The sequence below is a fragment of the Trichomycterus rosablanca genome, chromosome 20, assembly GCF_030014385.1.
Source record: "Trichomycterus rosablanca isolate fTriRos1 chromosome 20, fTriRos1.hap1, whole genome shotgun sequence".
NCBI classification, from domain to species: Eukaryota; Metazoa; Chordata; class Actinopteri; order Siluriformes; family Trichomycteridae; genus Trichomycterus; species Trichomycterus rosablanca.
Window position 1 is genome coordinate 25,641,958 of NC_086007.1, and position 12,156 is coordinate 25,654,113.

The 12,156-nt window shown below is 41.0% G+C and overlaps 1 protein-coding gene and 2 non-coding genes across 4 annotated transcripts; 2 read left to right on the top strand and 1 right to left on the bottom strand.

The window, feature by feature from the left end:
- Positions 1-2,030: 2,030 nt before the first annotated feature.
- ilkap (integrin-linked kinase-associated serine/threonine phosphatase) lies at positions 2,031-11,085 on the bottom strand. Of its 2 annotated transcripts, XM_063017183.1 has the most exons (10): positions 10,864-11,085; positions 9,114-9,205; positions 8,890-9,001; positions 8,335-8,441; positions 6,863-6,956; positions 6,642-6,729; positions 3,681-3,811; positions 3,459-3,578; positions 3,268-3,349; positions 2,031-2,342 (listed from the first exon to the last, which is right to left on the bottom strand). In XM_063017183.1, the coding sequence occupies exons 3-10, from the start codon at positions 8,946-8,948 to the stop codon at positions 2,202-2,204; spliced, it is 822 nt and encodes a 273-aa protein (XP_062873253.1). In that variant the 5' UTR covers positions 8,949-9,001; positions 9,114-9,205; positions 10,864-11,085; the 3' UTR covers positions 2,031-2,201. The 2 variants fall into 2 exon arrangements, with proteins under 2 accessions (XP_062873253.1, XP_062873254.1); XM_063017184.1 differs by having other exon boundaries at positions 8,890-9,205.
- Positions 11,086-11,351: 266 nt separating this feature from the next.
- On the top strand, positions 11,352-11,423 carry trnag-ucc (transfer RNA glycine (anticodon UCC)). Its single transcript has one exon. It is a non-coding gene; the product is annotated as a tRNA-Gly (tRNA).
- Positions 11,424-11,793: 370 nt separating this feature from the next.
- trnag-ucc (transfer RNA glycine (anticodon UCC)) lies at positions 11,794-11,865 on the top strand. Its single transcript has one exon. It is a non-coding gene; the product is annotated as a tRNA-Gly (tRNA).
- Positions 11,866-12,156: the final 291 nt, after the last annotated feature.

Below are 12,156 nucleotides of genomic sequence, written 5' to 3' on the forward strand. Positions count from 1 at the left end.
GTATAAATACACATGTACATTACTTATGCAGTTCATTTTTTTATCTTTAAGAGTGTAAATAATTTGTTTATGATTTTTACTGCTACTTTTGTTTCTATACTGCTACTACTACCTCCTGGAAAAATGCCATGCAAAATGTAATTGTACATGTGTATAGGGCAGTTGTAGCCTAGTAGTTAAGGTACCGCACTAATAATCAAAAGGTCACTAGTTCAAGCCCCACCACTGCCAGGTTGCTGCTGTTGGGCCCTTGAGCAAGGCCCTTAACCCTCAATTGCTCAGATTGTATACTGCCACAGTACTGTAAGTCATAATGCCATGTATGGGGGCCAGTAATAGCTCAGTGGTTAAGGTACTGGACTAGTAAACAGAAGGTTGCTGGTTCAAGCTCCGCCACCACCAAGTTGCCACTGTTGGGTCCCTGAGCAAGGCCCTTAATCCTCAATTGCTCATTGTGTAAAAGCGTCTGCTTTGGATAAAAGCGTCTGCTAAATGCTGAAAATGTAAATGTAATGCAAACTCCACACAGAAAGGACCCAGACCACCCCACCTGGGGATCGAACCCAGGATCTTCTTGCTGTGAGGCAACAGTGCTACCCACATAGCCATCGTGCCACTCAACAAGCACAATAAGGGACAATTTGGAGCAGACAGTTAAGCTTCTTGGTATTTTTGAAAACCGTAGATAATAAAAATACTAAATAAAATGGTTTGTATGATTGAAATGGAAGGTGTTTGTGTCCAAAGCATCAGAATTACAAAGTACTAATATGTATGTAATACTTTTATGTGTAATTATTTAAAATGTAAGTAATTATATAAAATCCTAACAATGCTTTTGTGTCTGAAAACACACATTTTGGGTAAATTTGGGAAGATTACTTTAATCATCGCAAAACTTGGCACAACAGACGCAAAGGCTTTTATTTTGGTATAAATAAAAACATGACATGGACAATCTTTGCAATGCAGAGACAAGATCAGTAGTGTCTCTCTCCCCAGTCAGTGATTTATTTTCACAATCCTGGTCAGGGTTCCTGTGGGTCTGCCACCACCTGGACACACTGGCCACCACCTACTGTGCAACACACACTCATCCCATTACTTCTGCTTAAGTGGGAGGAAAAGTGGGAAGAAACAGTAGTACACGAATAAACTGTAGTTTTAATTATTAGGCTTGTGCAAGATGTAAAGGTGCAAGGTGTAAACATTATAAAATCACATTTGGTGTGGGAGTCACAGTGGCACTTGTGCTTCCTCTCTCCTGTTTTGTATCTAATCTGTATTCAAGCTCACCCTCAGGCTTGCATTTACACTGTATGTATCTGGTTTGCAGATATTTCATTCGAGTACAATTTGTAAACAAATGTTTAACAAGGTCAGTTCCTTAATAAAGAATTGCTTTAAAAATGCTGTTTCCCGACTGTTTTGATTGTCAGGGTTTGTTTGTTTGTTTATTAGGATTTTAACGTCACGTTTTACACTTCGGTTACATTCATGACAGGAACGGTAGTTACTCATAACACAAGACTCATCAGTTCACAAGGTTATATCAAACACAGTCATGGACAATTTAGTATGTCCAATTGACCTCACTTGCCCGTCTTTGGACTGTGGGAGGAAACCCACACAGACACGGGGAGAACATGCAAACTCCACACAGAAAGTACCTGGACCGCTCCATCTGGGGATCGAACCCAGGACCTTCTTGCTGTGAGGCGACAGTGCTACCCACTTAGCCACCATGCCGCCCACTTGCCAGGGTAAAATAATTCTGTATACACAAAACAAATTATAATCAACCTGAATTAATCTCATTTAGATCTTTACTGACAGACGTTTTTTTGTTTTTGCTATTAAATTGTTTTCTCATTATATTCTCTTGTACATTTTTCTTTAGGTGTAGTACATAGTATGTGTAAAGCATCTTTGTATATTGATGGATCTCTCTTTTACACTAATAAAGCAGGCTATACAATATATATTTACATTTGTATTAGTGTTGCACAATTAAATACACACAGACGGAATGAGACAAAGTTGTTTTTATTTGCTCATCAGTCCTTACAGTTTGGTCACAATGTCTGAAAGAATCTTTCACAAATTCCATCTTTACAAAATAAAAATAACAATAAAAAAACAAAATGAAACTATAAACCTAAAATGCATGTGTGTGTGGTTGGTTAATAGGAATGTATGTTTTAGAATTCAATAGAAATGAGGACGACGGTGACGTTGTCGGCACAGCCTCGCCTCACAGCCTCGGCAGCCAATCGCTGACAAGCAGCTTCGTATCGCACCTCCTCGATTATCTGCCCCTCTTTCTTCTCCATCGTGTCATCCTGTGTGATAAAAAAAGAGCCAGAGGAGCGAGAGAGGAGACCTAGTCATTGATGAACTGTTACTATTCTGCACCCCAGTAACCCGAAATGTCAATAATCACATTTATCACTGTCGTGATCATTCAGCCCAACACCCTTCATATTCATCATCATCATCATCATCATAAACTTTTGGTCTGAACCCTCAGCCATCATCATCCATGATCTATCAGTTCTCTCTCTATTTCCTCGGCTGCTCCCGTTAGGGGTCGCCGGCGGATCGTGATCCGTATTATTGATTTGGCACAGTTTTTACGCCGGATGCCCTTCCTGACACGACCCTCCCTATTTATCCGGACTTGGGACCGGCACTACAATGCACTGGTTTATACATCTTAGCGGCCGGGTACATATAGGACAATTCAGTGTCTCCAGTTAGCCTGGCTGCATGTTTTTGGACTGTGGGAGAAAACACACGCAGACACAAAGAGAACATGCAAACTCCGCACAGACCGCCACACCCGGGGATCAAACCCAGGAACTTCTTGCTACCCACTTAGCCACCGTGCCACCCATCTATCAGTTCTCTGTCATTAATTAAAAGGGCACAAACCCGGTTTCATCATCAGCTATTATTTACAGCAGTTATTGTGATCCAGGCATCATGCATCAAAATGAAACACAAAACAAAATATTCTTAATAAAAATGGTGGCAATCTGGTCCCACTGTGGTTTACAAGATGTAACATAAGGGCTCCACAAGGGGGCGTTCATGTACAAGTCAGAACCCCATTATCGTTTATCGGCCCGAACCCTCCATCACCATCAACTGCACACTGTAGGTACAAAGCTAATATTTCATTATATTCATGAAACACACACACACACACACACACACACACACACACACACACAAACACATACACACAAACACACACCTACCTACCTGTAGGACTTTGTTGACAAACTGAACAGCCTCTTCTGCTGAGAACACTTTAAACAGTCCATCACAGGCCAGAATAAAAAACCTGAACATTCACAGGATTAGAAATCACACAGTTTTAACACCACTGAGTTGATAAGCACAGTACAGATCAGTAGTTCAGTATTGAGTGTTGATGTGTGTGTGAGACTCACTTGTCTTTGGGGCCAAGTGCACAGCGCCTCACGTCGGGTGTTGAAATCACCCCACAGCGTTTATACTGACCGTCACCAATAGACCGGGAAACTTCTAACACACCCAACACACGCCCGTCTCTACACACACACACACACGTATGTAAACAGACCGGTACCTACAGAGTAACCTCTAATACCTAACACCACCTTACACAAACACACACGCCTCCCTTCCCTTACCTAACGGTCCCTCCTGCTCTCTGTATCCTCATGCGCTCCTCATAGATGGTGGGATTGTGTTCTTTACTGAGAGCCACACACACACACTGTTCCTCTTCAGTGTCTGTGTTTTCTTTTCGACATAGCACTCCCTGAAACACACACCGTTATATTATTCACACTTAATTACAGTAAAAGGGTGAAAATAAAAGTAAAATACCTGTTCCTAATTCTATTGTTTTTCTTTTACTTACGTCTGTTAGGATACCGACTTCAAAATCAAATCAAATCAAGGTTTATTTGTCACATACACAGTCATACACAGTACAACTGGCAGTGAAATGCTTTAGTTAGTTTATCCAGACGAGTTGTGGCTTAATGGCTAAGGCACTGAACTAGCGATCAGCAGGTTTATGGTTCAAGCCTCAACTGCTAATTCACCACTTTTTGGGCCCCTAAGCAGGGTCCTTAACCCTTAATTGCTTGAATTGTATTCAGTCACAGCTGTGAGTGGCTTTGGTTAAAAACAACTACTTAATGGTATAAATGTAAATGGTGTGGACGAGCGTTGTGGCAAATACACAAGGTTACTGTCCAATTTAGATGAAGATTTACATTTTATTTGAAGTTTGATTTAGTAATGTGACAGAAAAATGACACTAGAAGTATTAATGCGTGATTAATTACTAGTTAGAAAATTTATGCATTTTTGCCAGTGGTCATATTCCAATAATACTGCTACAATAGAATATTACTGGATGTGTACCTGATAAGAAGTGCAACAATTGCCTTCTATGACGTCCAAAACCCAATTCTAGCTGACCAGCTCGCATGTTAACTGTGGAATCTTTCACTGTCCTGTCAGATCACCAACATAATATATAAGAATGTTTGTTACAGTGTATCACAAAAGTGAGTACACCCCTCACATTTCTGCAGATATTTAAGTATATCTTTTCATGGGACAACACTGACAAAATGACACTTTGACACAATGAAAAGTAGTCTGTGTGCAGCTTATATAACAGTGTAAATTTATTCTTCCCTCAAAATAACTCAATATACAGCCATTAATGTCTAAACCACCGGCAACAAAAGTGAGTACACCCCTAAGAGACTACACCCCTAAATGTCCAAATTGAGCACTGCTTGTCATTTTCCCTCCAAAATGTCATGTGATTTGTTAGTGTTACTAGGTCTCAGGTGTGCATAGGGAGCAGGTGTGTTCCATTTAGTAGTACAGCTCTCACACTCTCTCATACTGGTCACTGAAAGTTCCAACATGGCACCTCATGGCAAAGAACTCTCTGAGGATCTTAAAAGACGAATTGTTGCGCTACATGAAGATGGCCAAGGCTACAAGAAGATTGCCAACACCCTGAAACTGAGCTGCAGCACAGTGGCCAAGATCAGCCAGCGTTTTAAAAGAGCAGGGTCCACTCAGAACAGACCTTGCGTTGGTCGTCCAAAGAAGCTGAGTGCACGTGCTCAGCGTCACATCCAACTGCTGTCTTTGAAAGATAGGCGCAGGAGTGCTGTCAGCATTGCTGCAGAGATTGAAAAGGTGGGAGGTCAGCCTGTCAGTGCTCAGACCATACGCCGCACACTACATCAAATTGGTCTGCATGGCTATCACCCCAGAAGGAAGCCTCTTCTGAAGTCTCTACACAAGAAAGCCCGCAAACAGTTTGCTGAAGACATGTCAACAAAGGACATGGATTACTGGAACCATGTCCTATGGTCTGATGAGACCAAGATTAATTTGTTTGGTTCAGATGGTCTCAAGCATGTGTGGCGGCAATCAGGTGAGGAGTACAAAGATAAGTGTGTCATGCCTACAGTCAAGCATGGTGGTGGGAATGCCATGGTCTGGGGCTGCATGAGTGCAGCAGGTGTTGGGGAGTTACATTTCATTGAGGGACACATGAACTCCAATATGTACTGTGAAATACTGAAGCAGAGCATGATCCCCTCCCTCCGGAAACTGGGTCGCAGGGCAGTGTTCCAGCATGATAATGACCCCAAACACACCTCTAAGACGACCACTGCTTTATTGAAGAGGCTGAGGGTAAAGGTGATGGACTGGCCAAGCATGTCTCCAGACCTAAACCCAATAGAACATCTTTGGGGCATCCTCAAGCGGAAGGTGGAGGAGCGCAAAGTCTCGAATATCCGCCAGCTCCGTGATGTCATCATGGAGGAGTGGAAAAGCATTCCAGTGGCAACCTGTGAAGCTCTGGTAAACTCCATGCCCAGGAGAGTTAAGGCAGTTCTGGGAAATAATGGTGGCCACACAAAATATTGACACATCAGGAACTTTCACTAAGGGGTGTACTCACTTTTGTTGCCGGTGTTTTAGACATTAATGGCTGTATATTGAGTTATTTTGAGGGAAGAATAAATTTACACTGTTATATAAGCTGCACACAGACTACTTTTCATTGTGTCAAAGTGTCATTTTGTCAGTGTTGTCCCATGAAAAGATATACTTAAATATCTGCAGAAATGTGAGGGGTGTACTCACTTTTGTGATACACTGTATATTTATTGTTATCGCATCTACAGAGCCTCTGTGTGAGACTCGGCCGGTGTAATCCTTCTCTGCAGACAAGATCAAAACTTTTCTACATACAATCCAAGATATTTTATTGAGGGTTTTTTCACCACAGTAATTCTAATCCTTTATACATTTAGATGTTTTATACCGTATTTACACAGTGGTTATATTCACAGCATGAAAGGTCGGTATTTCTCATATTTTAGTTTATAGTCCTTGTCAAGTGCTGTTCCTTAGATGCGCTCTTTTAGCTCATTTTTCCCAAAAACTTGAGGACTGTTTACATTTCGGGTTAATTAAAGATTTTTCTAATTAAGTCTGGCACCTTGAGACCTAATAACATACACAGGTAACCAAAACCTGTAACTGGGTTAGCTAATATATTCAGCACTGGTCCATTCCAGGTCCAATTATTAAGTACTCACTCTGCTGTCTCCTAGATTGGCCATGTACAGAACATCATCCACAACCAACAGACACGTAGCTGTGGAGCCGTCTTTCCATACCGGCTTCCTGTAACACACAAGAACTTGTGTAACTTTATCAGTTTGATCAAAACACACAACATACTCAATTTTATCAGTAGCAATCAGAGCGGGAACGAAGAACAAGTCATTCTGCTTTCTGTACACACACACACACTCACTGGCTGGAGGCTTTTTTCAGGAACTCTTCGTCTGTGTGTCGAAACGAGTCCAGCAGACATTTCCTCACCAGTTTATCCAGATTCTCTGCATCGCCTGATAAAGTGCATAGTAACAATAACACAAACAGCAAGTACATGCTTTTTTTACAGAAACAAAACTGCCAAACTGCTGCTGCACATTTACGCTGTATTTCTTTGTTTTACAACTGAAGTCTAAGTGAACTTTACTGTCATTCAGACTATACAACAAGGAGTGCACAGCTGAACGAGATTGCGTTTCTCAAACACCAATGCGCAAATATAACAAGAGCATATACAAGTAAGACAACAGATAGACATACTAGACATCGTAGACAGACCTAAAATACACGTTAAGTAAAAACATTGCACGTAGTTAACAGTGGTGAGGTAATTGTTATTGCTATTGCACAGTGTAACTGTAAACTTACCACTAGTGAAAGTAATAAAATGATCAGTGCTAAATACTTTAAATTATTGCACAAAAAAAGAATAGCTGCATTATGAAGATATTAACACCAATAAATATGTTCAGACAGTCTGAGTGTCTGTGTGTCTGAGTTTAAATGCCCGAGTTTTAAATGCATTTGCAAGATTACAGAATAGATTAAGGAGAGTGATCATGTATAGTGTTATTTATTTGTTTTTGCCTTGTGAGGTATCGTGTGGGTCACGTTTCATGCTTTGAGAGTGCTGTGCTTCCTTCTCGCTTCAAACTAGGAAGCAACTAACTGCTAAAACCAGACAGCACATACTTTATAAACGATAAACCAGTTATGCCACCTGGATGTTGTAAATTGTAAAGCAATAGGGATGTAACGATGCACCACATGTGTAACGATTCAGACTAGTTTAAAAATCGGGATACAATCGTATCGTGAATCGCATCACATCGTGGTTAGAGTGCATTGATCGATAGATAGTTCACTATAGAAGCACTTCTGTAAGTCGCTCTGGATAAGAGCGTCTGCTAAATGCTGAAAATGTAAATGTAAGATAGCTAGATAGAAAGATAGATAACTTTATTAATCCCATAGGGAAAGTCATATTGTTACATCCCTATAAAGCAATGCTTAAAAAAACGACCAAATGCAAAACACAAACATGTTTAGATGAGGTCTGACTGACTAGTCACTCCCAAGATTGAAAGCATTGATAGAAATATGATGATAATGTTGTCGAAACTGTGAGGTTGTCATGACCGTGATGCTGACACAAATATCATGTTGACTGTGACTGTATTAATTATAGAATTGTAATTTGCAGCTGTCAATGTGTGGCACTGGGCATCTACACATTAATGATTGGCTATGTCCGGTTGGGGCGGTTTGGAAGGGGGGTATTCCTGTCCAGGGTATACTGTAAATAAAACGTAAACAAATCCTGCAGAAAGCGGACAGCATGGGCGTGCGTTCCATGTTGTGTTTGATTCAGCGTTTAGTGTGTTTATGTACCTTTAGGGAATTTGTTGAGGATTGTGTGATGTAGATGTTCAGCAGCAAACTGTGATGCCCGAGCTCCACCGTGGCCATCAAACACAGCAAAGTATGCCAACCTGGTCCTGCACAGACAGACACACACACACATACTTCAACCGAGGTCAAGATCTTGTTTAAAGCAGTGCAGAGCAATAATCTTGAAGGGCCGGGTCTAATCTCTTTATTACTTCGCAAACAATGATAGAGTGGCATGGCAGGCACACAGGCAGGTTACTATTGGTTTCCAAGTTTTGGCTGTACCACCAGCCTTGCTGGGGCTACGTAGACAGGCTGTGTGTATAAAGAAAGGGAAGGCCAGACTGGACATTGACGCCTGCTGTCTGGTCAAGGGGTGTACAGTGGCTGTATAGTTTCCTTGTGCATAAAAAAGCTGCAGGAAAAGGGGGATTTAGGTGCAGCTGGCGCTCAATGGACACAATTTGTTGTGGGTAACAGATGGGTAATCAATTGGCCTGATTGTGCCTGAGTAAATAAGTGAAGCCTCTGTATGTTTACTGTGTTGTTACTTACACATGTGCAGGCAGTGCGTTTGTGTCAAGTTTGGGTAAAATGACGTGAGCATCCTGCATCTCGTCTCGCTCTCCACGCAGCGCCGCTACATAACCCTTCAGCTTGGCCAATCCTGCAGCGCGTACATACACACACACACACACACGGAATAAAGACAGCCACACATACTTACAGACACCCTAGGTCACAGAGTGAGTGTCTAAGTGCTGAAAACCTTTACAAACTTTCTTTTCCGTCTTATTCTGCTCGTCGTCTGAGCTCGTCTCTCTGAGCCTCTTCTCTCCTCTGTCTTGCACGCAGTCTTCGTCTTTACTGGCTAAGCACACAACACACAAACACAATTACAGGGTTAAAGACTTAATTTCATTTACACTTAACAATTTAACAACAAATAAATGCACAAGTGCACAAGTCTTCTGAAAATTAGATGGGATTAAATACATAGTTTAAAATGGCATGACTTCCAAATTTCTTGATAGTTACTATGATTGACTACATCTGTTGACGTCTGTGTTCCCATATTAATTGGGCTTGTTCCTGTTTTGTTCCTTCCCTTAAAAAGCACATTGACAAGAGGTCTCTCATCAAATACGAAAAGAAAGAAAACTCAAAATGTCACCTTATGTTTAAAAAACATTTTCCAGTGTGGTCAAATATAATCCAAGAACCAAACAGCAGGTCTGTTGTAAGTTTCAAGCTGCTGAAACAATGATGACACCGTCCATCCTCACTAGGATAAGAGGCTACAGTGGAAGCAAGAAAGACGCCTCTGCTTCTTAGCAAATTTCTACCTTTAAGCTTGACTTGAAGTTTTGTTTACATTTACATTTTCGGCATTTAGCAGACGCTCTTATCCAGAGCGACGTACAGAAGTGCTTCCATAGTGAACATTACCTTACTCTAGTTTAAGTAAACAACAGTCCAAGAACACAAATCTGCTCAAACCTGTTGGAACCAATTTTGAATTAGTATTAGTAAAGTTAGTGAAGAGGTGGGTTTTAATTGTTTTTTTGTTTTTTTTAAATACAGCAAGAGACTCAGAAGTTCGGACAGCCAGAGGAAGTTTGTTCCACCACTTTGGTGCCAGTACAGAGAAGAACCTTGATGCTCGTCTTCCTCGAGTTCTGGGTGGAGGATCAAGTCGAGCGAGACTAGTGGCTCGGAGGTTGCGTGGTACAGAGCGGGGTTTTATTAGACCACGAGGGTAGCTTGGGGCTGGTCCATTTTTGTGAATCTATGGATTAAGAAAAGGCAGTCTGCAAAATACGTTTCCAAGCATGTTTTGCTCACTGTGAAACTTAAATGGTGGAGAAAATAATAAAGATTATTTTAAAATGAGGTGGGGCGGTCTGGGTCCTTTCTGTGTGGGGTTTGCATGTTCTCCCCGTGTCTGTGTGGGTTTCCTCCAGAAGCTTCGGTTTCCTCCCACAGTCCAAAGACGTGATGATGAATCTTGTGTAAGAAGTGTTAAAATTCTTAAATGATGAATGCAGTTGGTTGTTCCAGTAGAACAGTGACTCAAAGCACTATAGAAACTGGGTTTGAAATGGCTAAATCATGATGAGATTACACTTTTATTAGGTCTTCTTGAAGTCCCAACCTCGGTCCAGCCAAATATTACTACAGTTATCATTTTAATTGACATCAATCTAATGGAAAAAGAGAAAGAACAGTTGTAGAAATCATTTTAAATCAACAGATTGTCACTGAATGTGTTTTATAATACTGTATACACAGTCATTTAGTTAATTTATTTAATTAAATTATAATTTAGGCAATAACCTTTATATATTACTCAAACCAAGCCCACTCATTTACACTGATTTGATTATTATTGAGAGTTTATAGTGTCTATTTAGCCTTGTTAGCTTTAGCCACACAATGCTAACTCCTTGTTGTGGCTATTTTAACACAACAGTTCAACAATATCCACATTTTGTGCTTATACTTACTAAACAATTATTAAAATCTTACCTGGGCTGGTGGTGTTGGTGGGCGCTGGAAGATCCGCAAATAAATCCATCTATTATGAAGTATGTATGCTAACAATGCTACCTCACGTTTAAGAGCTAGGCTAACTAATTTTGCAAAACGTAAATACCTGAACTATAAATAAAACGCCTGTTTTGGAGTTTGTGCAAAAATCTGCAAAAAAATTCACAAATGCTTCGAATTGCTGCAATAATCTTTTTCCAATGAATACATTCAGCCTGCAAGCGACGCTAACCCAGGCTGAATAACAAACACAAACATAATGGATGCAGTTGTTCCCTAGGTAGTGTGGCAGCGCTGTTACTCTATACTGCGTGTAGTGCACTTAAGTAGGGAACAATAACGTATTTGAAATACAGCCTTAATGTAAGCCTTGTGGACTGTAGCCAGCCAGCGTGGGCCAACTATTTCAGTACTGACTCAGAACTTCAACTAAATTCTAACATCTGGCGTTGGTGGTATAGTGGTGAGCGTTGGTGGTATAGTGGTGAGCATAGCTGCCTTCCAAGCAGTTGACCCGGGTTCGATTCCCGGCCAACGCAGTGCTCTCTTTTCCATCCACTTTTGGCAGAATTTACACACAGCTGGTGCAGAATTTGATGTACACATAAACAAACCTATAACCTTAACCATTTACGCACTATTACGAGTAATACGCTGATTTATAATGTGTGGATTTGTCAGCTGGCGAACACACTCACACATGGAGAACATGCAAAACTCACACAGAAAGGATCTGGACCATTCTACCTGGGAATCAAAACCAGGACCTTCTTCCCTTGAGGCAACAGTGCTACCAACTAAGTTTTAATACAGTAACAGACAGCTCTTGAATCAGATTCCCGAATCACATGCAGGTTACTCAGGTTTGGGGTGCAGGCTCTCTAAAGCTCCTTTGGACAGTTACAGTAAGCGTTGGTGGTATAGTGGTGAGCATAGCTGCCTTCCAAGCAGTTGACCCGGGTTCGATTCCCGGCCAACGCATAACATGCTTTTATATTTGCACACAGGATGAGCAGAACTTGATGTAAACAGATAAACAAACTTATGACATCGAGAAGTCACTCCCTATTATGCATAAACACTGCTTCATAGTGTGTGGATTTGTCAGCTGGCAACCACACACAGGAAGAACATGCAAAACTCACTTGATAACTACCTGGGAATCAAACCCAGGACCTTCTTTCATTAATGCAACAGTACTACCCACTAAAAAAATTATTATTAAAGGCCATTTAGTAAAACCTGGTGGTCATAGATGTTTCTCGAGAGCAT